The 25,794-nt window shown below is 40.5% G+C and overlaps 4 protein-coding genes across 18 annotated transcripts in view; 2 read left to right on the forward strand and 2 right to left on the reverse strand.

The window, feature by feature from the left end:
• The window catches only part of skap2 (src kinase associated phosphoprotein 2), a 26,259-nt gene extending 19,769 nt beyond the window's left edge, over nucleotides 1-6,490 (forward strand). Inside the window, exon 13 of one of the 3 annotated variants that reach the window (XR_009131754.1) lies at nucleotides 33-669. The gene's annotated coding sequence lies outside the window, so the exon portion shown is untranslated. Of the gene's footprint in view, nucleotides 1-32; nucleotides 670-6,337 lie in introns of those variants that run through there. The other 2 variants (XM_058083533.1, XM_058083532.1) reach the window with 2 other exon arrangements.
• On the reverse strand, nucleotides 5,437-10,394 carry snx10b (sorting nexin 10b). The gene is made up of 5 exons (XM_058083535.1): nucleotides 9,880-10,394; nucleotides 8,645-8,745; nucleotides 8,473-8,574; nucleotides 8,192-8,401; nucleotides 5,437-6,440 (listed from the first exon to the last, which is right to left on the reverse strand). The coding sequence occupies exons 1-5, from the start codon at nucleotides 9,970-9,972 to the stop codon at nucleotides 6,332-6,334; spliced, it is 615 nt and encodes a 204-aa protein (XP_057939518.1). The 5' UTR covers nucleotides 9,973-10,394; the 3' UTR covers nucleotides 5,437-6,331.
• Nucleotides 10,395-10,527: 133 nt separating this feature from the next.
• Nucleotides 10,528-16,606, reverse strand: cbx3b (chromobox homolog 3b). 3 transcript variants are annotated; one of them, XM_058083537.1, is made up of 5 exons: nucleotides 16,372-16,606; nucleotides 16,004-16,147; nucleotides 14,879-15,029; nucleotides 14,522-14,655; nucleotides 10,528-14,418 (listed from the first exon to the last, which is right to left on the reverse strand). In XM_058083537.1, the coding sequence occupies exons 2-5, from the start codon at nucleotides 16,144-16,146 to the stop codon at nucleotides 14,289-14,291; spliced, it is 558 nt and encodes a 185-aa protein (XP_057939520.1). In that variant the 5' UTR covers nucleotide 16,147; nucleotides 16,372-16,606; the 3' UTR covers nucleotides 10,528-14,288. The 3 variants fall into 3 exon arrangements, with proteins under 3 accessions (XP_057939520.1, XP_057939519.1, XP_057939521.1); XM_058083536.1 differs by having other exon boundaries at nucleotides 16,004-16,151; nucleotides 16,372-16,605; XM_058083538.1 differs by having other exon boundaries at nucleotides 14,885-15,029; nucleotides 16,004-16,151; nucleotides 16,372-16,604.
• Nucleotides 13,893-25,794, forward strand: part of LOC131136553 (uncharacterized) — a 40,241-nt gene continuing 28,339 nt past the window's right edge. For 6 of the 11 annotated variants that reach the window (XM_058083518.1, XM_058083529.1, XM_058083520.1 and 3 more), the window contains exons 1-3: nucleotides 13,893-15,086; nucleotides 16,872-16,947; nucleotides 21,870-22,099. The gene's annotated coding sequence lies outside the window, so the exon portion shown is untranslated. The other 5 variants (XM_058083522.1, XM_058083521.1, XM_058083526.1 and 2 more) reach the window with 5 other exon arrangements.

Consider the following 25,794-nt stretch of genomic DNA (forward strand, 5'->3'; position numbering starts at 1 on the left):
TTATGTTTTTTTTATTTTCTACCTCATTGCAGCCGTGAGCCGCTTTTCTGATTTACGCACGTTGGCAGCCGAGCGCCGAGGCCTCCAGAGACGGTGCCCTCTCACACCTCCGTTCTGCGCTCGCCTTTCTGCAGCTTCGCCCGTCCTCTCGTTGTCTCAACATTTACTGAAGTGGGTCCGACCCCAAAGAGCTCCACCTCTATCCTCGTTCCTCATCTCTAACAAGACATTAGCCGAGAGGGGGTGTTATTCACAGCGAGAGGGGATGTTCCCCAGTGTCAAGACACAAATAAGGATGAATAGAAGCCGTCACAGACACTGATGCTATTTTACAATGCTCATGTTTCATAGCACGGCTTCAAGTGCTGTTTGTACCGTTTTATTGCACTGCCAACGCTGAGAGATGAGCATTCACGCTAATGCTATTCTTCTCTTTGTCTATTCTTATACCCAATAAATGACAGGAATAGAAATTAGTTTAGACCTTGAGCAATGACTTAAGATGGCTTTTATTTCATCCAAAGGAAGCCTAATAAAAGAAAAAGTGTTTTGCAATCACTCAGAATGCAAATGGTATGGCCCGTCTCCATGAACCAGGAAGTAGCTTGTGAACTAACATGGATAAATATTTTTGTTATAAAATTATGTTATATTTTCTTGTTATTTGAGTCTTAATAAATCAGTTTCCACCCACAACAAAACCATAAATGGTCTGTTCCTAATCATCCCCCTGTGAACCAGGAAGTAGCCTGCTAGCTAACATACAAGTAAAAGTAAACAAGTAAAAATACGCTTACTGCATTTAAAAATCTTTTATACTTACGTCTTACTTTAGCTTATATAGTTATATGTGTCGTAATATTATGAGTTACAATGTAGCTGTTCCTCAGACTTAAAAATGGTACACTCCTGTCCTGTCACCTTGCATCGTTCTCAAAACAGGAAGTAGCTTGCTAGCTAACAACTACACAGGCAAACAAACACAAATATTACACTTTTAAAACCTTCTTCTTTTTAAGGTTGGATTTATTTTCATATTTTACCATATGAATTGCAATAAAACCATTCCCGCTTGTCAATTTTTTTTAACATTCCAACCAAGAAGTCATGGAAATGTTTGTTCGACCGTACTTGAACGCACCACTGCCAGTACGCTAACTTCCTCCCACGCTGAACACATACTTCTATACTGGATTTTTACGTTTTTTTATTTCCCTTCATATTTGGTCTCAAAGGCTGATACTATGTGGGGATGCATGAAGGTAAGATTGGTTAACAATATTGAATGCTAATGTGCATATTTGATGGTGTACAACCTGAAGTTAGTTCATGCTAGCACACAGCTTTTCACCAATCACACCAATCAAACAGCCACGTAATGATCTTCTTTCTGAAAAACAAACTCCAGATTCGACTTGGCCGTATTCATTTAGAATGATATAGATCACCCATAGACTTAGATAGACGCCGCATGGAGTGGGTTTGTCCACTACTGCGATACGTCAACATCGCCGCCATATTAGATATGCCCAGGCTGCGCTGTATATGAGTCAATATACTTACTTTATACAAAGAAATTTAATTTCTCTCGTTTATACAGTCACACAAGTACTAATATACTTTGGAAACAGGCACCAAAAACAGTCACAATCACATTGTTTTTGGTGTGTTAGTATTCATTTAAGCAGCCTTGACACATCCAATATGGCGACCCTCCAGGAACCAGGAAGTGGTTTGCTAGCACACGGCTGGACAAACCAAAACAAATGCAGAGCTGTGTGATATTTCTTAACTTTTGTTCACAACTTTTGTTGAACACATTCGTGTTCATTGAATTGAAGTCCAGTTCAAGTGTATTAAAGTAGCATAATAACTTTTTGTCCAATTTCCGACTAAAGACATCGCTACACATTGCTAGCTGGCATGGAACACTAATTTCTATCTCTCTGGACTGCCTTGTCATGCCGATTTTGCGGCCCACTGCAAGTCAAAGGTCAGCTTTGGCATGAAAAGCGAGATAGCGTGAAAAAATACTAGCGAGAGGAGGCGAGTATAATTAACAATTTAATTAATCCAAGGCTTCCACACCATTTAGCTTGCTCCCGTGGTCCGTCCCGCTTGAATGAGGCTGTACGGCTGTATAACAAAGCAACACATCAGTTTCGCTAGCCTTGGGCCATTATCGTTTTTCGACCGCTATAGCGGTCTCATCCTCTGCAACGTTCCTTCACTCTCATCTCCTATCAATTGGCACATATCGACTGTTTCCACAGAGTTTCAGTCACAGAGATTTAGTACGGCAATTCTTGCCGAACTTCTATTGCTACTAATGGCTTCTGTATAATGTGGCACTTAAAATGCATGAGCAGCCACTGATTTATCTGTAATTTGCCTCCAGTGGAGCGCATCTCCCTCAGTACTTCCATTTGTTCTTGGAGATTTTTTTTTTTTTACGTTTTTGAGTTTGAACACACAACATAAAAATGGCTTTTGGCCTTGATAGAAGTTAGACAGGCAGCAAATGACAGACTTGAGGTTTGAGCCGCCAGCCCTAAGAGATGTGCGGTTTCGCTCCGAGGCAGATGGACCCCCACTTCCCCCAAAGGTTCCATTCACCTTTGTTTTTTCTTTGCTGTAAACCCATGAGCATGTTAATTACCGTTTACAGAGCTGCAGTGATAAAAATATGATTTTTTATATCCTGTTTGAATAGTTGCAGTCTTCGCCAGCTGCAGTGACATTGAGCTCCCTCCCACCTTGACCTCACGAGGGAGCGGGAGGGCGGAAGCGGAGCAGCGGGCGGGGTGGGGGTCATGCAACATGAAGCAAGGAGCTGTTAGCAGATCGATGTGATGGGTTTAAAGGTGTCTGTGTTGTCATGGCAGCGGGCTAAGCCACCTCAGCTCAAGGTTAACAGCCAAGGGGGGGCACCGTCGTAGACCATTAAAGGAAGTGGTCGATGCAGCCGGACAGGTCAGACTGACACCGGTAACGTTTTAATCGTGGCGACTTTAAGTAAAGAAACAAGCTTTTAATGCTGCAGAGATTTATAGGCTGTTGCCGAGCTATATGTGGCGGACTATAGAGTCATCTTTGCGTGATGTACTTAACCTAACCTTACGTTATGTTTTTAATTGCTGGCTGCAAAGTGCAATATGATGACAACGTGAAAGAAACGTGACACCACAATGCATTAGCACCCCCGTCTTTTAAGAATATATATGGCCTTTCAACAGCAATGAAATTCCAATCAAAAACAATACAATAATAATTCTTATTTCTATGTTGTTGTTCTTTTAACTTCAGGTCAAATTATGGACCTAATTATGCATTTTTAGCAACATATAGTCCAGAAAATACAGTAATTAGGTAGAAAAAAAGATACATAAGTCGCACTGGAGTATAAGTCGCATTTTTTTGCAGGTAATTTATTTTAACTACTTGACCAAAACAGACAAGTTCTAACATTAATAAAAGAAAAGAGAATAGGTTGAATAGGTGTAAGGTATGCTAACACAATGGTTATTCAGCTACACAAAAAATAAACATGAACAGAAAAGATGTCCAGTGTTTATGTAACTTTTTTCACTTTTTTCATTTATAAGTCGCAGGAACAGCCAACCTATGTAAAAAAGTGCGACTTATAGTCCGGAAAATACGGTATATTATTTTATATTTATATTATTTTAGCTTTATGGTATCCATTATGTCATTGTATGGTCATATCACCTTGTACTTTGGTATGTGACAAAAAAAAAACTAAAATTTTTAAAAAAAATTATATTAGGAAAGCAGGAAGTGAACAAATGTAACACTTACTGATTGTAAAAGTACCAGATGGAGGGGTAGGATTTAATAAGCTTTGCTTCTTCCTACTCCTTTCAACAGCCTTGAAATTCCAATCAAAAACAATACAATAATAATTCTTATTCCTATGTTGTTGTTCTTTTAACCTCAGGTCAAATTATGGACCAGGCCTAATCATGCATTTTTAGCGACTTATACTCCGGAGCGACTTATAGTCCAGAAAATACGGTTATGTTATTGTATGGTCATATCACCTTGTACTTCGGTATGTGACAAAAAATAAATAAATAAAATACCAAAAATACAATAAAGAAAAAAATATATTAGGAAAGCAGGAAGTGAACAAATGTAACAGTTACTGATTGTAAAAGTACCAAATGGAGGGGTAGGATTTAATAAGCTTTGCTTCTTCCTACTCCTTTTGGACATGTGGAACTGTGAACTGATTATGTGATGCATTCAATTGTAATCTGATGCATTTTCAAATGAAATAAAACCATTACCATTTATTATAATACCAATATACAGTACACATTGAATTAGAACAGCATATCTAAGAGAAATAATCGTTATCATAAGAGCATGAAATGAATTTAATACACATTGTGACACTTCCCTTCACATGTCAAACATCAACATAAGTGGATGCTTGAAGACACTTTACACCCGCACATCCTTCGCCCCAATTTGAGTTTTTGAGGTGACGACCCCATAGCCGCCCACCCACTCCGCTTCCTTTGTGTCTCCTCCTGCTCTCAATGCATAATGAGCTCATGTCATTATCTGTACAGATATGTCACACCGCTGTCATTCTGTTTAGTGGTCATTACCTCTGCATGAGCACCTGCAAGCACTCGCATGCATGCACAGCAAAGAGAGGAGGTTGGGGGGGGGTTCATGCAAATGTTACAGAAGACAGGTAGCGGGAGGTGACTTGTCGGTGGAGCCGCAGGCCCGTCTTGAGGCTCCTGGCCTTTGAAGACGTGTTAAAAAATAATAATTCTGCAGTGACTTTATTGCATGACAAGCGTCCCACATCTTATTAATAAAGACAGTCACTTGACTGTGTAATGTAGGCTACATTGGTTTATCTAAATTATTTAAAATATTTGTACAAATGACTGTTTACGCTGTACATTATTGTTCATATTTGATGTAATCTATTTATTCTCCACTTTATTTATTATTTATTATTTATTATTTATTATTTATTATTTATTGTTTATTGTTTATTGTTTATTGTTTATTATTTATCTGGTGCCGCTCTGGTGGCAGCCTGCTACAGCAGCTCTCGCTCATACAAATTTCCCCACTGAGGGACGAATAAAGGCATATCTTAATCTTGACTGTTTACGCTGTACATTGTTGATCATATTTGATGTAATCTATTTATTCTCCACATTATTTATTATTTATTATTTATTATTTATTATTTATTATTTATTATTTATTATTTATTATTTATTATTTATTATTTATTATTTATTATTTATTATTTATTATTTATTATTTATTATTTATTATTTATTATTTATTATTTATTATTTATTATTTATTATTTATTATTTATTATTTATTATTTATTATTTATTATTTATTATTTATTATTTATTTCACTGCTGTGTTATTGTGCAATGACAATAAAGAAAGTCTATGTCTAAGTCTATTACAGAATGGCCATTAGATGGCTGTTACAACACTGCCACCTACTGGCTACAGCGTACATTTCCCCCCATTTTCAAGCCGCCTCCGGGTTCCAGGCCTGTCGGATACACTTTTAAACTTCCCCCGTTGGGACTTTGTCATTTTTTCCACACTTTTCTTTACACATTGGGTACTCTACTGGAGTTTCTAGCGGCATTTTCCCCCATTTTCAAGCCGCCTCGGGGCTCCAGGGCTTCGGCCTCACTTTTAAACTTCCCCCTGTTGGGACTTTTGGGGAATTTTTTCACACTTTGTTTTTATACTAAATATTTTAGTATAAAATATGTGAAGAATACAAGTGCATTAAAGATGCTAAAACCAATCAAATATAAACCAATATATCTCAGCTAGCCACAAGTCAAGTCTTTATTATGCTTCTGCGTCACGTCGCCATCCCCTCGGACGATGTCTTGACCCTGTTATAGCTATTCATCGGGGGGGTTGAGTGCATGTGCAAATATTGATCCTTAATTGGAGGAGAAGGCGTTTTTACGAAGGTGAACGAGTTGTATACCCACAGGAAATAATGTGAGAAAGACGATCAATCACGGATTTTACAACCTTAGTGCCTTGACATGGGAGCACAGTTCAGGCTTTAGTTTTGTGTTACAGGTGACACACAGCAAATCACTGTAATATTTAATATTATATTTCATTATTCATTTCAGGGGCCCAATAAAAAAAGGCCCCTGCACCAGACTTTGGACACCCTTGTGCAGGCACTGATTATTATTACATTTGACTTTGCATGCTTTATACAGGAATAACAATATTACAATACGGTACAAAGTTCACTGGGTAACAGTTTCCTAAATTCTCCTTACAGTTCCACTCGTGATGATGACGGACAGACGCTCTCCTCATGCTTGGTTCCCAAGTGATCTGATAAGGCTTTGGTTATATGGCATCCCGCATCTCTGCACTCGGAGCTGGAAGCATAAACAGGTAAGACTATACTTCAATTTTGTAGATAGTGGAAATTAGGTTAGAACTATAAAGCTTTGTGTACTGGTTATTGTGTGTAGCTGCTCTATAGGAGTCTATGACTCAATACAAAGGGACGAAAAATATAACCTTACTTGTATGTTAATTCATTCATTCATTTTCTACCGCTTTTTCCTCACAAGGGTCGCGGGGGTGCTGGAGCCTGGCCAGCCAATCACAGGGCACATATAGACAAACAACCATTCACACTCACATTCATACCTATGGACAATTTGGAGTCGCTAATTAACCTAGCATGTTTTTGGAATGTGGGAGGAAACCAGAGTACCCGGAGAAAACCCACACATGCACGGGGAGAACATGTAAACTCCACACAGAGATGGCCGAGGGTGGAATTGAACCCTGGTCTTCTAGCTGTGAGGTCTGCGCGCTAACCACTAGGACACCGTGCAGGACTCTGGAACATTCATTCATTCATTTTCTACCGTTTTTTCCTCACGAGGGTCGCGGGGGGTACTGGAGCCTATCCCAGCTGTCTTGCGGCAAAAGGCGGGGTACACCCTGGACTGGTGGCCAGCCAATCACAGGGCACATATAGACAAACAACCATTCACACTCACATTCATACCTATGGACAATTTGGAGTCGCTAATTAACCTAGCATGTTTTTGGAATGTGGGAGGAAACCGGAGTACCCGGAGAAAACCCACACATGCACGGGGAGAACATGCAAACTCCACACAGAGATGGCCGAGGGTGGAATTGAACCCTGGTCTCCTAGCTGTGAGGTCTGCGCACTAACCACTTGACCGCCGTGCAGCCACACTTGGCATACTAGTGTCTATTAATGAAAATGGCGAAAAATGATAGCAATGCTAACATGCTAACGTTGGCATGCTGACACCTAGCAGTATAGTGCTAAGTGGTCATATGTGTCTACCCATGAAAATGCCAAAAAATGCTACTATGCTAATATTAACATCATGCACGGGAAGAACATGCAAACATGCACACAGAGATGGCCGAGGGTGGAATTGAACCCTGGTCTCCTAGCTGTGAGGTCTGCGCGCTAACCACTCGTCCACCGTGTCGCCCCCTTACTTGTATGTTTGTTTTTTAAATGTTTTATGATGGAAACTGGCGGCACGGCGGTCGAGTGGTTAGCACGCAGACCTCACAGCTAGGAGACCAGGGTTCAATTCCACCCTCGGCCATCTCTGTGTGGAGGTTCTCCCCGTGCATGCGTGGGTTTTCTCCGGGTACTCCGGTTTCCTCCCACATTCCAAAAACATGCTAGGTTAATTAGCGACTCTAAATTGTCCATAGGTATGAATGTGAGTGTGAATGGTTGTTTGTCTATATGTGCCCTGTGATTGGCTGGCGACCAGTCCAGGGTGTACCCCGCCTCTCGCCCGAAGACATCTGGGATAGGCTCCAGCACCCCCGCGACCCTCATGAGGAAAAAGCGGTAGAAAATGAATGAATGAATGATGGAAACTTTGACTCTGGAACAGATGACTTCTATTTCGGTTATTTAACACCATATGGGGAAATAGATTCTACATTTAAAAAAATCTACTGAGGTCGATCAACATCCTGGAAAAAATTGTGTTTAAAATTGGAGATTCCACTCTAGCTTCATGGAGAACAAAAATCTGAGCCACAAAAATCCCCAGATGGGAGAAGTGGAAAAAGGAGCGCTGTGGAGTGTGACCAAAGTACTTTGGAGCGATACCTGTCTGAATCTGAGTCAGCGGACATGCTCAAGTCCTTCTGCAGGGCCTCTTGTGACAGAAACCTCCTGAGGCCGCAGCACTGGACCGCCTGTGCCACGGAGTAATGTGTCCTTCCCGCGGCACAGTCCTCCATCTTGGCCACGCTGAGCTGGGACTGCAGGAAAAGGTGCAAGCAGCTGTCAGACAGCAGCAGAGGACTCTGCAGGATCCTGGATGGCGGGATGGTAAAACGTGAACCAATGGAAAACATTCAGCTTATTAATCTGTGAGTCTTACTCACTGTTCCAAGAACCTCTGGAGACCCGTCATGCGCTCTGAGATCTGTTGGGCGTTGTTCAAGCTGAAGAAGGGGTTCTTCGGTGGTAGGTTCGGTAGCTGCGCCCTGATTAAGACGATTAAAAATGAGCGCGGAGAGCATGAAAAACTGACAATTTTTCACTGTTTCCACTCACATCAGCATGGAGTTGGCTTGCAGTCTTTGTCTGAGCCACACAAACTCACTGAACCTCCTTCGGACTCTTGATATCTTCTTGGTGAAGAACACACTGTCTGTCTAAAAGATGTCAAGAAGTCAATTTTAAGCTGTTCAATGAAGCTTAGGAAAAAACAGTGGTAACAAAAATAGAAAAAATCTGCAGCAATTTTATATATTAAAATTTTTTAGACTGCATAATGGTTGAGTGGTTAGCACGCAGACCTCACAGCTAGGAAACCGGGGTTCAATTCCACCCTCGGCGATCTCTGTGTGGAGTTTGCATGTTCTCCCCGTGCATGCGTGGGTTTTTTTTTCCGGGTACTCCGGTTTCCTCCCACATTCCAAAAACATGCTAGGTTAATTAGCGACTCCAAATTGTCCATAGGTATGAATGTGAGTGTGAATGGTTGTTTGTCTATATGTGCCCTGTGATTGGCTGCATGGCCACCAGTCCAGGGTGTACCCCGCCTCTCGCCCAAAGACAGTTGGGATAGGCTCCAGCACCCCTTCCCCCCCCGCGACCCTCGTGAGGAAAAGCAGTAGAAAATGAATGAATGAAAGACAAAAATGTGATTTGATGAGACTGCACGGTGAGCGAGTGGTTAGCACGCAGGCCTCACAGCTAGGAAACCAGAGTTCAATTCCACCCTCGGCCATCTCTGTGTGGAGTTTGCATGTTCTCCCCATGCATGCGTGGGTTTTTTTTCCGGGTACTCCGGTTTCCTCCCACATTCCAAAAACATGCTAGGTTAATTAGCGACTCCAAATTGTCCATAGGTATGAATGTGAGTGTGAATGGTTGTTTGTCTATATGTGCCCTGTGATTGGCTGGCATGGACACCACAGTGTATAGTGCACAGGTACATCAAATAAAAACATATAGCTGTTGAACATTTGGTGCTAATAATTCAAGGAATTAATTATTTGAAAAAAATATATTTAAAAATATTTAAAAAAAATATGAAAAAAATATAAAAAATATATTATTAAACCTATTTCAAGTCTTAACTTTTTTCCTAGTGCAAATAACAAAACTGCTAAAATGATGCCTTTGGATGACCACCCCTTTAGTATTTTTGAAGGTACCAGCTTGTATTGGCTATTAAACGCTTTGTCGCCACGTTTTGTACTTCTGTACTATAAAACAGTTTCTGTTCTGACGCTATTTTTTAAATTTTTTTTTAGGCTATTATTTCAAAGCGCTTTACTCACGTGCAAACAAATTTCATAATCCATGTATGCATGCCAAAAGTCGTTCTTCTGGATGCGCGGGTCTCGAACCCACACACTGATGACTTGCTGCATGGAGAACTGAAGCTGCTGTCAAAACTGAAGAAAACAGGAAGTGTTCTTAAAAAAAAAACATAGGGGGAAGTGACGACAGAAAAAAAAAAAATATCTGGAAAATCCAGATTGTTTATTGCTCAAGCCCAGAAGGTCACAGTTAAATGTCACCAGGATGCCAGATCCTTGCCTTGTATGCCAGCTTTCTGTTTCTCTAACATGGCTGATTGTGCTACACTTTACAATAGACTGGAGCCTTTTATTTACTATAAGTGCAAAAAAAGGTGCAAAGGTTTCAAAATATAGTCACAAGACTCCCCTGTGGCTCCTCCCATTTGCCCCTCTAGTCTTAAGTATCAAATTGTTGAGTGTAGTTTGCCACTGTGGAACTTTCACAGACGGAGAAGAAACAAAAGTAAAAGCAAAGTTAAGTTCCCACTACCCAAAATAAAGTAAGCAAAATAGCCTCTTAACGTCCGTAGTGTTATCTAACCGCTCACAAACGGCTTTGTCAGCTTTTCCCAAGCTCGTGCTCGGGAACGTGGGGAGAAAAGAATACACACGGTCAAGAGTAAAAAGGTTGCACAATAACGGCTTTATTCACATATCTCTACAGTGTCTACGCACGAGTACAGTCAACAGTCGCTCAGTAGTCGAGGAGGTGTGTTTTTATTAGGTTTAAGGTCGAGCGCCCATCCCATAACAGGATACGTCCCTTCCACGTGAGGAAGAACCGACAGCTGATAACATCTAAAGTGCTACATTAACATCTTTTCAAACAGCGTGCATGACTTTTTTTTTTTCTTTTGTTCAGTTTTAATGTCAATGTCTTCAAAAATGCCAAAAAAAAAGTTTTGTTATGAAGCAACATATGCTGAGCTACAATTGAAAACGCCACACACAACTAATGAAGTAACTAATGAAGTAACTAAATACATATACTCAAGAACTACAGTTCCTCAACTGCCCACAGTGTGGTTTAATTTACCGTATACTACTACAGTGAAGAAAATAAGTATTTGAACACCCTGCTATTTTGCTATTTCTCCCACCTAGAAATCATGGAGGGGTCTGAAATTTTCATCGTAGGTGCATGTCCACTGTGAGAGAGATAAACTAAAAAGAAAAATCCAGAAATCACAATGCATGATTTTTTAACAATTTATTTGTGTGATACAGCTGCAAATAAGTATTTGAACACCTGTGTATCATCTAGAATTCTGACCCTGAAAGACCTGTTAGTCTGCCCATTAGAAGTCCACCTGCACTCCATGTATCATCCTGAATCAGATGCACCTGTTTGAGGTCGTTAGCTGCATAAAGACACCTGTCCACCCCATACAATCAGTAAGACTTTAACTTGTAACATGGCGAAGACCAAAGAGCTGTCCAAAGACACCAGAGACAAAATTGTACACCTCCACAAGGCTGGAAAGGGCTACGGAGCAATTACCAAGCAGCTTGGTGAAAAAAGGTCCACTGTTGGAGCTATCATTAGAAAATGGAAGAAGCTAAACATGACGGTCAATCTCAATCGGAGTGGAGCCCCATGCAAGATATCACCTCGTGGGGTCTCAATGATTCTAAGAAAGGTGAGGAATCAGCCCAGAACTACACGACAGGACTTGGTCAATGACCTGAAAAGAGCTGGGACCACCGTTTCCAAGGTTACTGTAGGTAATACACTAAGACGTCATGATGTGAAATCATGCATGGCACGAAAGGTTCCCCTGCTTAAACCAGCACATGTCAAGGCCCGTCTTAAGTTTGCATATGACCATTTGGATGATACAGAGGAGTCATGGGAGAAAGTTTTATGGTCAGATGAGACCAAAATAGAACTTTTTGGTCATAATTCCAATAAGCGTGTTTGGAGGAAGAAGAATGAAGAGTACAATCCGAAGAACACCATCCCTACTGTGAAGCATGGGGGTGGTAGCATCATGCTTTGGGGGTGTTTTTCTGCACATGGGACAGGACGAGTGCACTGCATTAAAGAGAGGATGACTGGGGCCGTGTATTGTGAGATTTTGGGGAACAACCTCCTTCCCTCTGTCAGAGCATTGAAGATGGGTCGTGGCTGGGTCTTCCAACACGACAACGACCCGAAGCACACAGCCAGGAAAACCAAGGAGTGGCTCCGTAAGAAGCATAATAAGGTTCTAGCATGGCCCAGCCAGTCTCCAGACCTGAACCCAATCGAAAATCTTTGGAGGGAGCTCAAACTCCGTGTTTCTCAGCGACAGCCCAGAAACCTGACTGATCTAGAGAAGATCTGTGTGGAGGAGTGGGCCAAGATCCCTCCTGCAGTGTGTGCAAACCTGGTGAAAAACTACAGGAAACGTTTGACCTCTGTAATAGCAAACAAAGGCTACTGTACCAAATATTAACATTCATTTTCTCAGGTGTTCAAATACTTATTTGCAGCTGTATCACACAAATAAATTGTTAAAAAATCATGCATTGTGATTTCTGGATTTTTCTTTTTAGTTTATCTCTCTCACAGTGGACATGCACCTACGATGAAAATTTCAGACCCCTCCATGATTTCTAAGTGGGAGAAATAGCAAAATAGCAGGGTGTTCAAATACTTATTTTCTTCACTGTATATGGTAAATATTAATATTAAGCTTGAAGTGTTTAGACAATCACCGTGAATTATTAATGTAGCCTGTAAAAGTAAATAAAACAAGTACATATAAACACACACACACAAAGCAGTCAGGGGCACAAAGGTGAGATTCAAATATAACTCATAATACCCAAAATACAGCATCATACAGTACCGTATTAACTCGAATATGAAATATTTTAATGCAGAAAAAAGTCAAAATGCTTTTCTTGTACAGTGGATCCCTTCATTTAGCACTTTGTAAATATGTTTGGAAAAACTTACCCATTCATGTTTTTTCTCTCCAAAAATAGGCTGTTTTTTTCACTCTAAGTCTGTAGTAATTTAGAGGGAGGAGGAGGAGGCGGAGGAGGTGGTGGTGCTACAGCAGACGGGAGCATGACAACCAGGCTAAAGGTGAGACAGTGCCTCCGATTCCATGTGTTATTTAGGGATCTCCGTATCTCCTGGGGTGTTGTGTTCATGATCGTGGGGGGAAAAAAATCAGATAAACCAATTTTGCATTTTAATGCTGATATTTAATAATAATTATTATATTTAACAATCATATTATTATTAAATATAATATAAATAATTTAATAGATATAATATATACTATTATATTTATATATAATTATTAAAAATGCGATTTTGGTTGAAATCTGTATCTGATTTTTTCCCCCCGATCATGAACACAACACCACTGCTGATATTTAATAATTATTATTATTATATTTAATAATTATATTATTAAATATGATAAAAAAATAATTAAATATTATGTATATAATTATTATATATTTTTATAATATATATTATAATAATATATATAATTATATATGTAATTATTAAATATCAGGATTAAAATGTGATATTGGTTGATATCTGTATCTGATTTTTTTACCCGATCATGAACACAACACCACTGCTGATTTTTAATAATTATTATAATATTTAATAATTATATTATTAAATATGATTAAAAAATAATTAAATATTGTGTATATAATTATTATATATTACTATAATATATATAATTATATATGTAATTATTAAATATCAGCATTAAAATGTGATATTGGTTGATATCTGTATCTGATCCCCCCCCCCCCGATCATGAACACAACACTGCTGACATTTAATAATTATTATATTTAATAATCATATTATTATTATTAAATATAATAATATAAATATTACATATACAATTATTATTATATATTATAATAATATATATATAATTATATATGTAATTATTAAATATCAGGATTAAAATGTGATATTGGTTGATATCTGTATCAGATTTTTTTCCCCCGATCATGAACACAACACCACTGGAGATATGTCATGTGACGCATATCAGTATTGTGGCGTACAGCTGCCACAGGAATTGTAGTATTTCCACTGCTGCATGTACTGGTATTGAGTAACACATCTAATCACTTCTTGCACCCTTACCTGAAGGTGCAGGGATATTAGTAATGCTAAATTGTGCTACAACCTGCACACCAGAGGAGGAAAACGGTAAAAAAAAAAAAAAAGAGTAAATTGTGAAATAACTACTGATAAAGACGCAGTCCACAGTGATTGTGTGTGTGCTACATGATGACGTAAAAAAAAGGCTACAGGTTCGTCAGCATCATTCTCCACCTTGACAGCAGCTGAGCGACGGCGCTCAAAAAGGAGGTAAGACGTACGTTCACCTCGGCCAACGTCATCGCACACGTCACTGCTCGTCGTCGCCGCCGCCGCCGCAGTGCCAGGTCAGTTTCTGCTCATAGAAGTCAATCACCGCTTGAGGACACCTAGCGCTCGCCTCGTGGGCCGACAACAGTGCGACGTCACCAGAGTTCTTCCTGTGGAAGAAAATAATATAATAATATGTATCAAAACGTCAAATTATTTGCTTCATCAAAGCGACACCAAATTCCCCTTTAAAGGAGGAAGCAGTGAAGTTACCATTTGACTAAAAACATGAGCTCTCCCTTTCGGTCTGCGGAGCCGATGATGCATTCAGGCTGGGGGTAAGCGCTGTAGTCGGTGGGTGAATCTGGATCGCCCACAATGTCGCCACCGCAGTCCTGATTGTGCCTCTGTGACCGGGAGAAAAGTACCATCAGTACACATGTACTCGTATATAAAGCGGTTGCTGAATTTTCCTAATTTAAGACCAAAAATATAGAGCTTTTCTTCCGGTCACTCACACACACACCTATGAGGGTTTGTGGGTCTTGTTGTGCATTATCTTAATATGTAATTTTTGTAGATTTGATAATGAGAACCGAAATTAAGGTATTTTGTCGTCTCCACACTCACACTCACAAATTCCATCTCCTCTCTCAATTCCTCTTTAGGAACAAACTCCTGCTCTTCTTCCTCATTGTCTTCTGAGAAATGGTTTCTCAGGAAGTCCTCGATCAGTTCCGGACAGTCCAGGTTGTCTTCGGGCTCCCATGTGTTGTCTGCACTGTAATCACGATAAACAAAAGGAGAGATGGAGCGCATTTACACACAGTGATAACGGGTAAGTCATGTGACATTGACATTTCCTTTCATGCTAAGTGATGCGATCACTGCGCTTCATATAGCAATAGTGGCATCATTAAGCCTATTTTAAAATGTTCCTCAGCCCCCCTAAATATTTTTTTTATTTTTTATAGATGTTTTAAAATATTTTATACATTTTTATAAATTTTTATTATAGATTTTTAAATTTTTTTTGTTTTTTGTTTTTACAAAAAAAATCTGACAAATTTCATATAATAGGGCAAAAGCAGGCTAATACGCAAGCCAATAAACAGGCTAATACTAGCCTACTAATCAGAAGAAGAATAATGATGATAGTAGTAATAAGAGGCTAATTATTAATATAATAATGATTATTATATAATTGATCACTGTTCACTGGACAGAATGGTTGCATAGCTTGAGCAGTGGTTTTGCAGTATAGATTATGTGTACTTGTGTACATTTAATTGTGGTCTAAAACAATTGAAGTAGAGTATCTCTACTAAATCTGTCCAAAAGTGGGAAAGTTATATCCCGGTTCTTGTTCCTTATTTGTTTTTTGGATTTTTTTGAATGTCTACTACATTCATTCATATCCTCTATATACAGTATTACAGTATTATTTGTATTTTTTTGTCCATGATTATGCCATAGATTACTTTCCCCAGCTCTAATGCTGACGGGTTGCAAAATATTGTGATTTTTCTGTGCTGTTCTTTGATATTTAAATCCTTTGAGTGACAGTGTCAATATTGAGTCACGTGGTAAGTTTGGGGAAAATATTACTCTTATTGTATATACGTATATGCTCTACAGAGAAGTAATACTCGGGGTCTAGAGGGATCAAACACCCCATTCGAGTAACAGTAATAAATAGTAATAACCTGTAATAAATAGTACATTGTTGACTTTGAATGCTTGACTTTTACTCACTCGGTGAAGCCTTTCCACTTAAGGAAGTACTCCACTTTTCCATTGGAGATCCTACGTCGTGTGATTTTCTCCACCACAAACTCCTGGACAACATCAGGAGTCTCTTCGGTTTTCCTCTGCTTGACTGTCTGCTTCTTCCGCATCCTGCCTGCAACAAGACGACACACAATGGAAAACATGGCATCGTCACTGACAAGTGTTGTTTACACGCGATTCTAATGTGCCCTTCACGCCGACATCGGCGCCACCTGCAGGATTATGGCGTTTTCCTACCCCGGAAAACAACACACTAGCATACAAACATGCTAGTGTCGTGTTAGCAACGTTTATGTCTTTGGGGTTGACTCGTGGTGAAAACATGAACGTACGCTTTCCGTGCTAACGCGTTAGTCCGCTTCGGTTCAGCTCGGTTCTGTTCGGGGGTTCGTGTCCGGAAATAAGTCACCCACACGCGGCGTTCTCCTCTGTTCGGCTTCGAGTAGCCAAGCTAGCCACTCTGGCGCGTTTCCATGAGAAGAATAACTTTTTTTTTAGTGCGATTAAAGATGGCCGTTGGATGCTCGGAGGAAGGAAGTGGTTGCCAAGGGAAAAGGTCATGCCAGGAAAACCGGGAGGAGGCGTCGTGCACGCGCACGGCAGTCGACCAATCAGAGGGCAGTCCGTCTCGGTCACGTAGTCGCAGGTCGCTGATCCGGAAGTAGCTCCGCCACCCATAGGTGTCACCTGGCTATGACACACACAACCGATATTGCATTTATATAACAATATTTTTTTTATTTTTACATGAATGTGTTTTGTGGCAAAAGGTCATATTATTACTAATATTCATATTTTTATGTAATTCTCAACGTCTCCCTTGTGTCATCAGATGCGTTACAAACGAGGGACTATCTGCACTCTCCAGCAGCCAAAACATCTCTGAAGACCCCCGAGAGGACAAGCCGGTAAGCTTTTTGATTGACAGCTCTATCACAGCCAATTGGAAAGTGCAACGCTTCTAATTGGCCAATGTAGAACTACGTCGCTTCCCACTTATTTTGAATATTTCCTCCACCGGTTTTAATAGCAACCACTAGAGGGCAATATGTGACCGAATCATCACTTCAATGGTTGGATAATACATTAAAAGATCGCTAGGGAGATATTGTAGATAGTTGCAATAAATCTTGAGAAATATAAACATATGTTATATAAGTATATAATATAGAAGTATATACTGTATTTTCCGATTTTCAGCCATTCGCTGTGAAATTCCACCAGAGAAGCCCAAGGGATGTGATTAAAAGTGTTTTTCATGACAAACCTCCAAAGGAAGATGAATGATATGAGAGTACTATTCTCTGTAGAAAAAAAAATATTGATCACATTCATTCTCAGAGGGAATTCTCACATACTCAAGCTTCCATATGGGAATCAATTGGTAGCTATACAATACTCGTCTAGTTCGGTTCTCATGTTGTAAAGGGTCTGGCTGCTTGGTACAATGTGATTAAGTGCAATTAATTAAACGTCGACACCATGCACAAATTAATTTAATGCAAATAAAACTACAACCAAGGTCAATATGTATTTTTACACACACATGCTTACTAATTCTCGACTAGGGCGACAGTAGTGCTCTGCAAACACTTTCCTGTTAAAAATGACTGAGTAGTTTTACTTTATTTTAGTTTTATTCAACAGTGGTTTAAACCCTGTAACAAATAACAACAACTTGGAAGTCAAGTGTTTTAAAAATCATATTTTTCTATCCAGTCTAGGAGGATTATTATTATTACAACCCCAATACTTGCTTGTAAACATCTTAGCCTTCATCAGCATGACTAAATCATTGCATTATTTATGATATGTCTCAATAAACAAACATCAGTCAAACCCAATCATGACAAGTATACATTAAGTCTTTATCTACATTGTGCACAGATGTGCCTTCCCTGTGAATTGTAGTGTTGGGTCTCCGCCGTGTGACCTTTGATCCCAGCTTGTCGCTTTTCTGGCATTTTAGCTGTCGTTGCCATAGTAACTCGGCAGCTATAGGCTTGAGTTGTCGCTGCAGGCGCTGGAATGGCAGCAAATGCATCCAGTGAGGTTGGATTTACTGGATTTACTGCTGCTGTAACATGGCTACCTTTTGGGTTCTCGAGATAAAACAGAGATATTTGTGAAAATAAACATTGATTACAATTGAAAAAAAAATCTCATAATGCTAGTATTGATCCAATACTGATACTACCTTTGTTATCAATAGTATTGATAGTTAGACCCGCCCACCCTTAATAAATACAGTCTACATCAGGGGTCTCAAACTCAATTTACCTGGGGGCCACTGGAGCTCGGGTCTGGGCAAGGCTGGGCCGCATCAGGTCCCCCCCCCCCCCCCCCCCCCCCCAAAAAAAAAGTATAATAATTTATTAAAAACAGAAAAATATACAAACTTTTTCAGTGCTTTGGTTCCGATTTTCTACAATAAAACCTCTGATAAAATTTTCCACTGTTCTCAAATATCTTAATTTTTATTTTTCTGCACAAAATAAGATGAAAAATAAATAAACAAATCAAGAATAAAGAAAATCAGTCAATCAGTAATAAATAAATAAATATAATAATAATAATAAAACGGCAAATAATAAAAACTTAAGAAACCACATATAGTTGGTGGGTAGACAAATTATTTTTATCAGATTAAAATGAACAAAGCATTATTAGAGCCCTGTAGACATGACAAAACACGACTATAGTCACATTTATACTCTTTTTATTTACAACATATTGCGCAACTGCAGGGTCTTGAGACACATGCTAACTCGCAAACTAGAGAGCTAGCGACCTAAACGGTAGCCTTCAAGTTATTTCCTTTGAACTTTAATAGCCAAAAACTTACCACTTCCACACGGATAGGGAGGATAACTATTAACAGTTATTTAACCTTTAACATGAACATTAATCAAACATAATAATTTTTTCTGGGTACATGATACCATACAGCATCCATATCAAACATTAAACTTTCATATCAAGGCGGGGGGCCGCAAACTAGTGTCCTGCGGGCCACATTTGGCCCGCGGGCCGCGTGTTTGAGACCCCTGATTTACAACATATTGCACAACTGCAGGGTCTTGAGACACATGCTAACTCGCAAACTAGAGAGCTAGCGACCTAAACGGTAGCCTTCAAGTTATTTCCTTTAAAGTTAAATAGCCAAAAACTTACCACTTCCACATGGATAGGGAGGATAACTATTAACAGTTATTTAACCTTTAGCATGAACATTAATCAAACGTAATAATTTTTTCTGGGTACATGATACCATACAGCATCCATATCAAACATTAAACTTTCATATCAAGGCGGGGGGCCTCAAACTAGTGTCTTGTGGGCCACATTTGGCCCGCGGGCCGCGTGTTTGAGACCCCTGATTTACAACATATTGCGCAACTGCAGGGTCTTGAGGCACATGCTAACTCGCAAACTAGAGAGCTAGCGACCTAAACGGTAGCCTTCAAGTTATTTCCTTTAAACTTAAATAGCCAAAAACTTACCACTTCCACACGGATAGGGAGGATAACTATTAACAGTTATTTACCCTTTAACATGAACATTAATCAAACGTAATAATTTTTTCTGGGTACATGATACCATACAGCATCCGTATCAAACTTGCGTGGGGCCGCACTAACATTAAACTTTCATATCAAGGTGGGGGCCTCAAACTAGTGTCTGCGTGTTTGAGACCCCTGGTCTACATCATTTGCAGCCTTCCTCATTCAATAATAGTGCGGACTGAGGTTCTTTTTGTCTGAAGCCAAATGGAATGAACCCGAGACCAGACCGAGACCAGAGCACTAAAAATGAAATATAGCTGTTGATGAAATGACATGGTAAAAAGATATATCACGGCCCCTTAAATCTGCCCCCCCCCCACATTCCTTTGGCGCTTTGTGAATATAACCCTCATATAGACGGACCCTGGGAGCCGCTGTCAGAGTAGAAGCAAGCCAAATAGATCCCGCTGCGAAGTTTAACTCGGGGGGTCTAAGTCTTGACTGCCGGACCCTTTTCTCAACCCCCCCCCCCCCCCCCCCCCCACGTTACAGAATGTGGACTTGTAAATCGCTCCTCTAGCTCCTGCGACACAGGAGCTTTAATCTCCTTGAAAAAAGAGCAGCATTCACATCTCCTACACTTTATTGATGAGGAAGTGATTAACGCGTACTCATTACGACGCCATTGATCCAGCAAATATTTACAAGGCACCTTTCCTTGTTGAACATTCCCAAATGAAATGCAGACACACATTGTGTTTGGAGTGGAATCAATCCCAGACTGCTCTAACCTGCCTTTAGTCCACTTTGTGTTGTTGTATGAATGATGCATTCATGACAGAAATGACATTATTATTATTATTAAAAGTTCTTTGAAAATCCCAACCCAAATAAGGGCGGCACGGCGGTCTAGTGGTTAGCAAGCAGACCTCACAGCTAGGAGACCAGGGTTCAATTCCACCCTCGGCTATCTCTGTGTGGAGTTTTGATGTTCTCCCCGTGCATGCGTGGGTTTTCTCCGGGTACTCCGGTTTCCTCCCACATTCCAAAAAAAAACATGCTAGGTTAATTAGCGACTCCAAATTGTCCATAGGTATGAATGTGAGTGTGAATGGTTGTTTGTCTATATGGGCCCTGTGATTGGCTGGCCACCAGTCCAGGGTGTACCCCCGCCTCTCGCCTGAAGACAGCTGGGATAGGCTCCAGCACCCCCACGACTTTGGGCGAGAGGCGGGGTACACCCTGGTCGCCAGCCATTTCCAGGGCACGTAAAGACAAACAACCATTCACACTCACATTCATACCTATGGACAATTTGGAGTCGCTAATTAACCTAGCATGTTTTTGGAATGTGGGAGGAAACCGGAGTACCCGGAGAAAACCCACGCATGCACGGGGAGAACATGCAAACTCCACACAGAGATGGCCGATGGTGGAATTGAACTCGGGTTTCCTCGCTGTGTGGCCTACGCCCTAACCACTTGTCCGCCGTGCAGCCTGTATGTTCATTCATTCATTCATTCATTCATTTTCTACTGCTTAGCCTCACGAGTGTTGCGTGGGGTGCTGGAGCCTATCCCAGCTGTCTTCGGGCGAGAGGCGGGGTACACCCTGGACTGGTGGCCAGCCAATCACAGGGCACATATAGACAAACAACCATTCACACTCACATTCATACCTATGGACAATTTGGAGTCGTCAATTGGAAAGTGGGAGGAAACCGGAATACCCGGAGAAAACCCACGCATGCACGGGGAGAACATGCAAACTCCACACCAAAGGTGGAATCGAACTCGGGTCTCCTAGCTGTGAGGCCTGTGTGCCAACCACTTGCTCACCGTGCAGCCGTATTAGGTACATTCATTCAGTCATTCATTTTCTACCGCTTATCCTCACGAGGGTCGCGGGTATGTTGGAGCTTATCCCAGCTATTTTCGGGCGAGAGGCAGGGTACACCCTGGACTGGTGGCCAGCCAATCACAGGGCACATATAGACAAACAACCATTCACACTCACATTCATACCTATGGACAATTTGGAGTTGCTAATTAACCTAGCATGTTTTCGGAATGTGGGAGGAAACCCACATATGCACAGGGAGAACATGCAAACTCCACACAGACATGGCCGAGGATGGAATCGAACTCGGGTGTTCTAGCTGTGAGACCTGCGTACTAACCACTTGTCCGTCAGTGGAACTGGTTAAAAATAATCGGGTATAAAAAGAGTGTTAGTGTTTTTGTGTGCAACACAAATAGTGTTGTTGTACAGTAATTGTAAACAAACATGAACAAGCTGTTGTAACATTGATGTCATACTTGCAGCGCAGTGCAGTCACACTCCAGCACCGCAGGACGCTTGACTGAGCACGAATCCATTATTCATCTCCGTGTCATAACAATGAGGAGGCTTTGATTGTGATGGACGTGCCGACAATGGCGTGGAAACGGCAAGGAGAAAAACACGAAGCCATCCTCAGTCTCCGCATCGCTCCACGCCACCAACGGAGCTTTTCTCAAAAAAAAGCCAGAGGCACTTCTCTACCAGAGTCCAAGTAAGTCCACCAACTATGCTCGATGCCGTCGTGGTTTCTCAGTCTCAGTCTTACTTTTGTGTGACTGACTACAGGTGGGGTCAAAGGTTAAACTCTATATCACCCTTTGATTTTAGCTGTCATGATAACTGGGACTCAAACATCCAAACAACTTTATCTCCTGACCCAATGCCGCAGCTTCAAAGGTGTCTTTAAAGGTGATGCTGAACATCCCTGTTTCGGTCAATCATCAATCAGCATGTGGCTAGCTTCCTCCACGTTTGAACGTCATGCACTATAAATAACAGCCCGAACTCTGGTCTCCTAGCTGTGAGGTTTGCGTGCTAACCACTTAACCGCCGTGCAGCCCACTAACATGTTATATATATATATATATAAAAAAAACGCATCTCAGCTTTGTGATCTAGGGGACCTATTATGCACATTTTTCCAAATGTATATCTTTCATTTTCCAGAACTGGTTGTATCTAGGCTGCACGGTGGACGAGTGGTTAGCGCGCAGACCTCGCAGCTAGGAGTTTGCATTCGTGGATTTTCTCCGGGTACTCCGGTTTCCTCCCACATTCCAAAAAAACATGTTAGGTTAATTAGCGACTCCAAATTGTCCATAGGTATGAATGTGAGTGTGAATGGTTGTTTGCCTATATGTGCCCTGTGATTGGCTGGCCACCGGTCCAGGGTGTACCCCACCTCTTGACCGAAGACAGCTGGGATAGGCTCCAGCATACCTGCGACCCTAGTGAGGATAAGCGGCATAGAAAATGGATTGATGGATAGTAATCAGCATTAGAACAGAGGTAAGATTCAGGACTAAAAAAAAGGAGAAAAAACGCTTTTTATGAAAAGATTTCAGCCATTATTTTCATTTTGACACAAATATTTTTATCTTTTGCGCAAGTAGCTTAAATGGCTAAACAGCTATTCCAACATAAACAACAACAGAAAGTATTATTTTACATTAAAATAATAATCTTCTGTGATTTGTCCCTTAACATGATCCAAATTAACAAATACACGTCTGCCATCTTGTGGCCATTTTTATGGCTTAAAAGTGCTCCGAAGTGAAATGCATTAGTGTAGAGTTGCATCATCACCTCTATTTTTAACATTTGTATTTGTAACATTACTGATCTCTTTCTATATTTTGCGCTGTTGTTAGTTTTCTTGTTGTTTTGTATTATTAAACCGTACTGAAGGCCGACGAAAAATCATCCATGGGTCACAAATGACCCCTGGGGCCACACTTTGGAGACCCCTGGATTATAGCAATAAAATAGCATGTTTTTCCCTGTACTGGGGTATCTAGCTCAGTTGCTCATTTTACAGTATGTAATTTTACACAATGTAATTGTTCCACACCATGGGTCACAAATGACCCCCCGGGCCACATTTTGGAGACCCCTGGATTATAGCAATAAAATAGCATGTTTTCCCCTGTACTGTATTATGTAGCTCAGTTGCTCATTTTACACTATGTAGTTTTACACAATGTAATTGTTCCACACCAACCATAAAAAAACCACATGGTTAAATGAATATACTCATGCATAAGAATGAGCCCAGCTAAGCCATTAATTACCTTAACTATTGCGAGTACGTATGAATATTTAAAGCCTACCCAATATCACATTTGTATGGTCTTGTTGTTTAATAATAGATATAGGACATCGGTCCCTAATAGGCAGTAAATGGTGACTTCATTAGAGCATGCTTCACATCCACACCGGGGGGGGGGGGGGTAAAAACATCAGAGGAAATAAATAAATAAATAACATTGAGGTTATTTTAATGTTGCATCATCTCTCCTTGAGGTGCTCACGCTGTCATGTGATGCAACGCTATGATAATGACTTGAATAGAAGTAAAATACTTCCTCTGTGGGAACCGGTGGAAGAAGAGATGGAGAGATGAAAGTTCACGAGGTTTCTCTCTCTCTCTCTCTCTCTCGCTCTCTCTCTCTGGTGATGGTCGACCCCGTGAAGAATCAACTCAATCCGTGTTAAATTATAGATTAAGGCTCAGCTCTGGCTGGCTGGCTGGCTGGGTCCAGGCAGCTCCATGTTGTGCTAGAAACGGGCTTTACAGTGCGGCCTCACCTCCATGCCTTATTAACATCAACATCAAACAGCGCTCACAGATGAAGAAGAGACTCTAAAAGAGACTACGTGATGACGGACGGGCGCGATCTCGCTGTATAATATGCTCTTTGTACGCCTCTTTCTTTACATTCATATGTAAGAGTTAGAACTAAGTTGAATGGGTCATTTGAATGTATTTTTTTTCATGTATTTTATATTCACACAAAAAGGTTTTCATGATAAATACATCACTAGTTTGACCCCGTAAGTCTTCTTCTCATTGACTTGTAATTTCTCACACAGCCGTACAAAACACCCACTCTAACTTAACAACAATTCAATACAAAATTTGTTAGCTGTAGGGCAGATTTCCGTTATTTTCTTTTCAAATACAAATGTTAGGCTACAGTGGAACCTTGGTTAGCGTAAACCTTGAAGATTGTTGTCATGGTTTTAATTCATTCAATCCCGACAAGCGACCATTTTAGAACAGAGAATGAAAGAAATATCACTTCTTAAGTATATGCCAATCTCAAGTATTTTATTTCCAATTGCCACATTGACACCAATCAGAAAAATATAGCATCCAGCAGAAGAAAATTGTATAAATTTAGTAATTATAGTGTAAAATATATATGTTTGTTATTTAAAAAAAAATCTATTCTCAACACCAAGCAGCAGCAGTATTGTCATCCTTGAGGGAAATGTCATGCAAAACCAAATCTCATCAGGCAGTTAAAGGCATCAAGTCCGGTATCAAACAAGAATCAGCATGCAGTGCATTGACTAAATACAGAAAACAACTCTACATTTTTGTTACAGAGACGGTTTTCAAGGAAAAAAATGACATCACGTATTCAAATAATTCACCTTTCACATTTATAGAACATTTTCAGCTTGAAGCAACAGTCACAGTGGTTGAGGAAAAAGAAAACAACCTTGAGATCTACAGTACATAAAAAAAAAAAACATAATGTGGTCCATTGTGTTAATTCTTTATGCGGCTTACGTACATGCCTCACAGTTCTAGAGCTGATTGGAAAAACATGCTGTTTACACAATAGCCAAAGGCTCGGTTAAGTTGCAGATATGCCCAGCAAGGCCATGCGGCAAAAGGTAAGAAAGCAAGGCAACAAATTCATGACATTCAGGAACAAGATCTATACATTCGGGATGGGGAAACCCCCCCCCCCCCAATACAGTCGATCAGGGGTGTCTAAACGTTTCCAGTGACGGACACATTGTGAAAAATGATAGAATGCAAGGACCACTTTCATTGGTAAAGCAAAACATGAAGATATGCTAACAGGTTATTCAATTATTCATTCATTTTCTACTGCTTATCCTCACAAGGGTCATGGTGGGGGGGGGTGCTGGAGCCTATCCCAGCTGTCTTGGGGCGAGAGGCGGGGTACACAAAATGAAAATAATGGCTGAAATCTTTTCATAAAAAGCGTTTTTTCTCCCTTTTTTTTAGTCAGGAACTGATATTTTCCTGAAACTTACCTCTGTTCTACTGCTGATTACTTTCCATCAATCCATTTTCTATGCCGCTTATCCTCACTAAGGTCACGAGAGGCGGGGTACACCCTGGACTGGTGGCCAGCCAATCACAGG

This window comes from Doryrhamphus excisus, chromosome 10 (assembly GCF_030265055.1).
Source record: "Doryrhamphus excisus isolate RoL2022-K1 chromosome 10, RoL_Dexc_1.0, whole genome shotgun sequence".
NCBI classification, from domain to species: Eukaryota; Metazoa; Chordata; class Actinopteri; order Syngnathiformes; family Syngnathidae; genus Doryrhamphus; species Doryrhamphus excisus.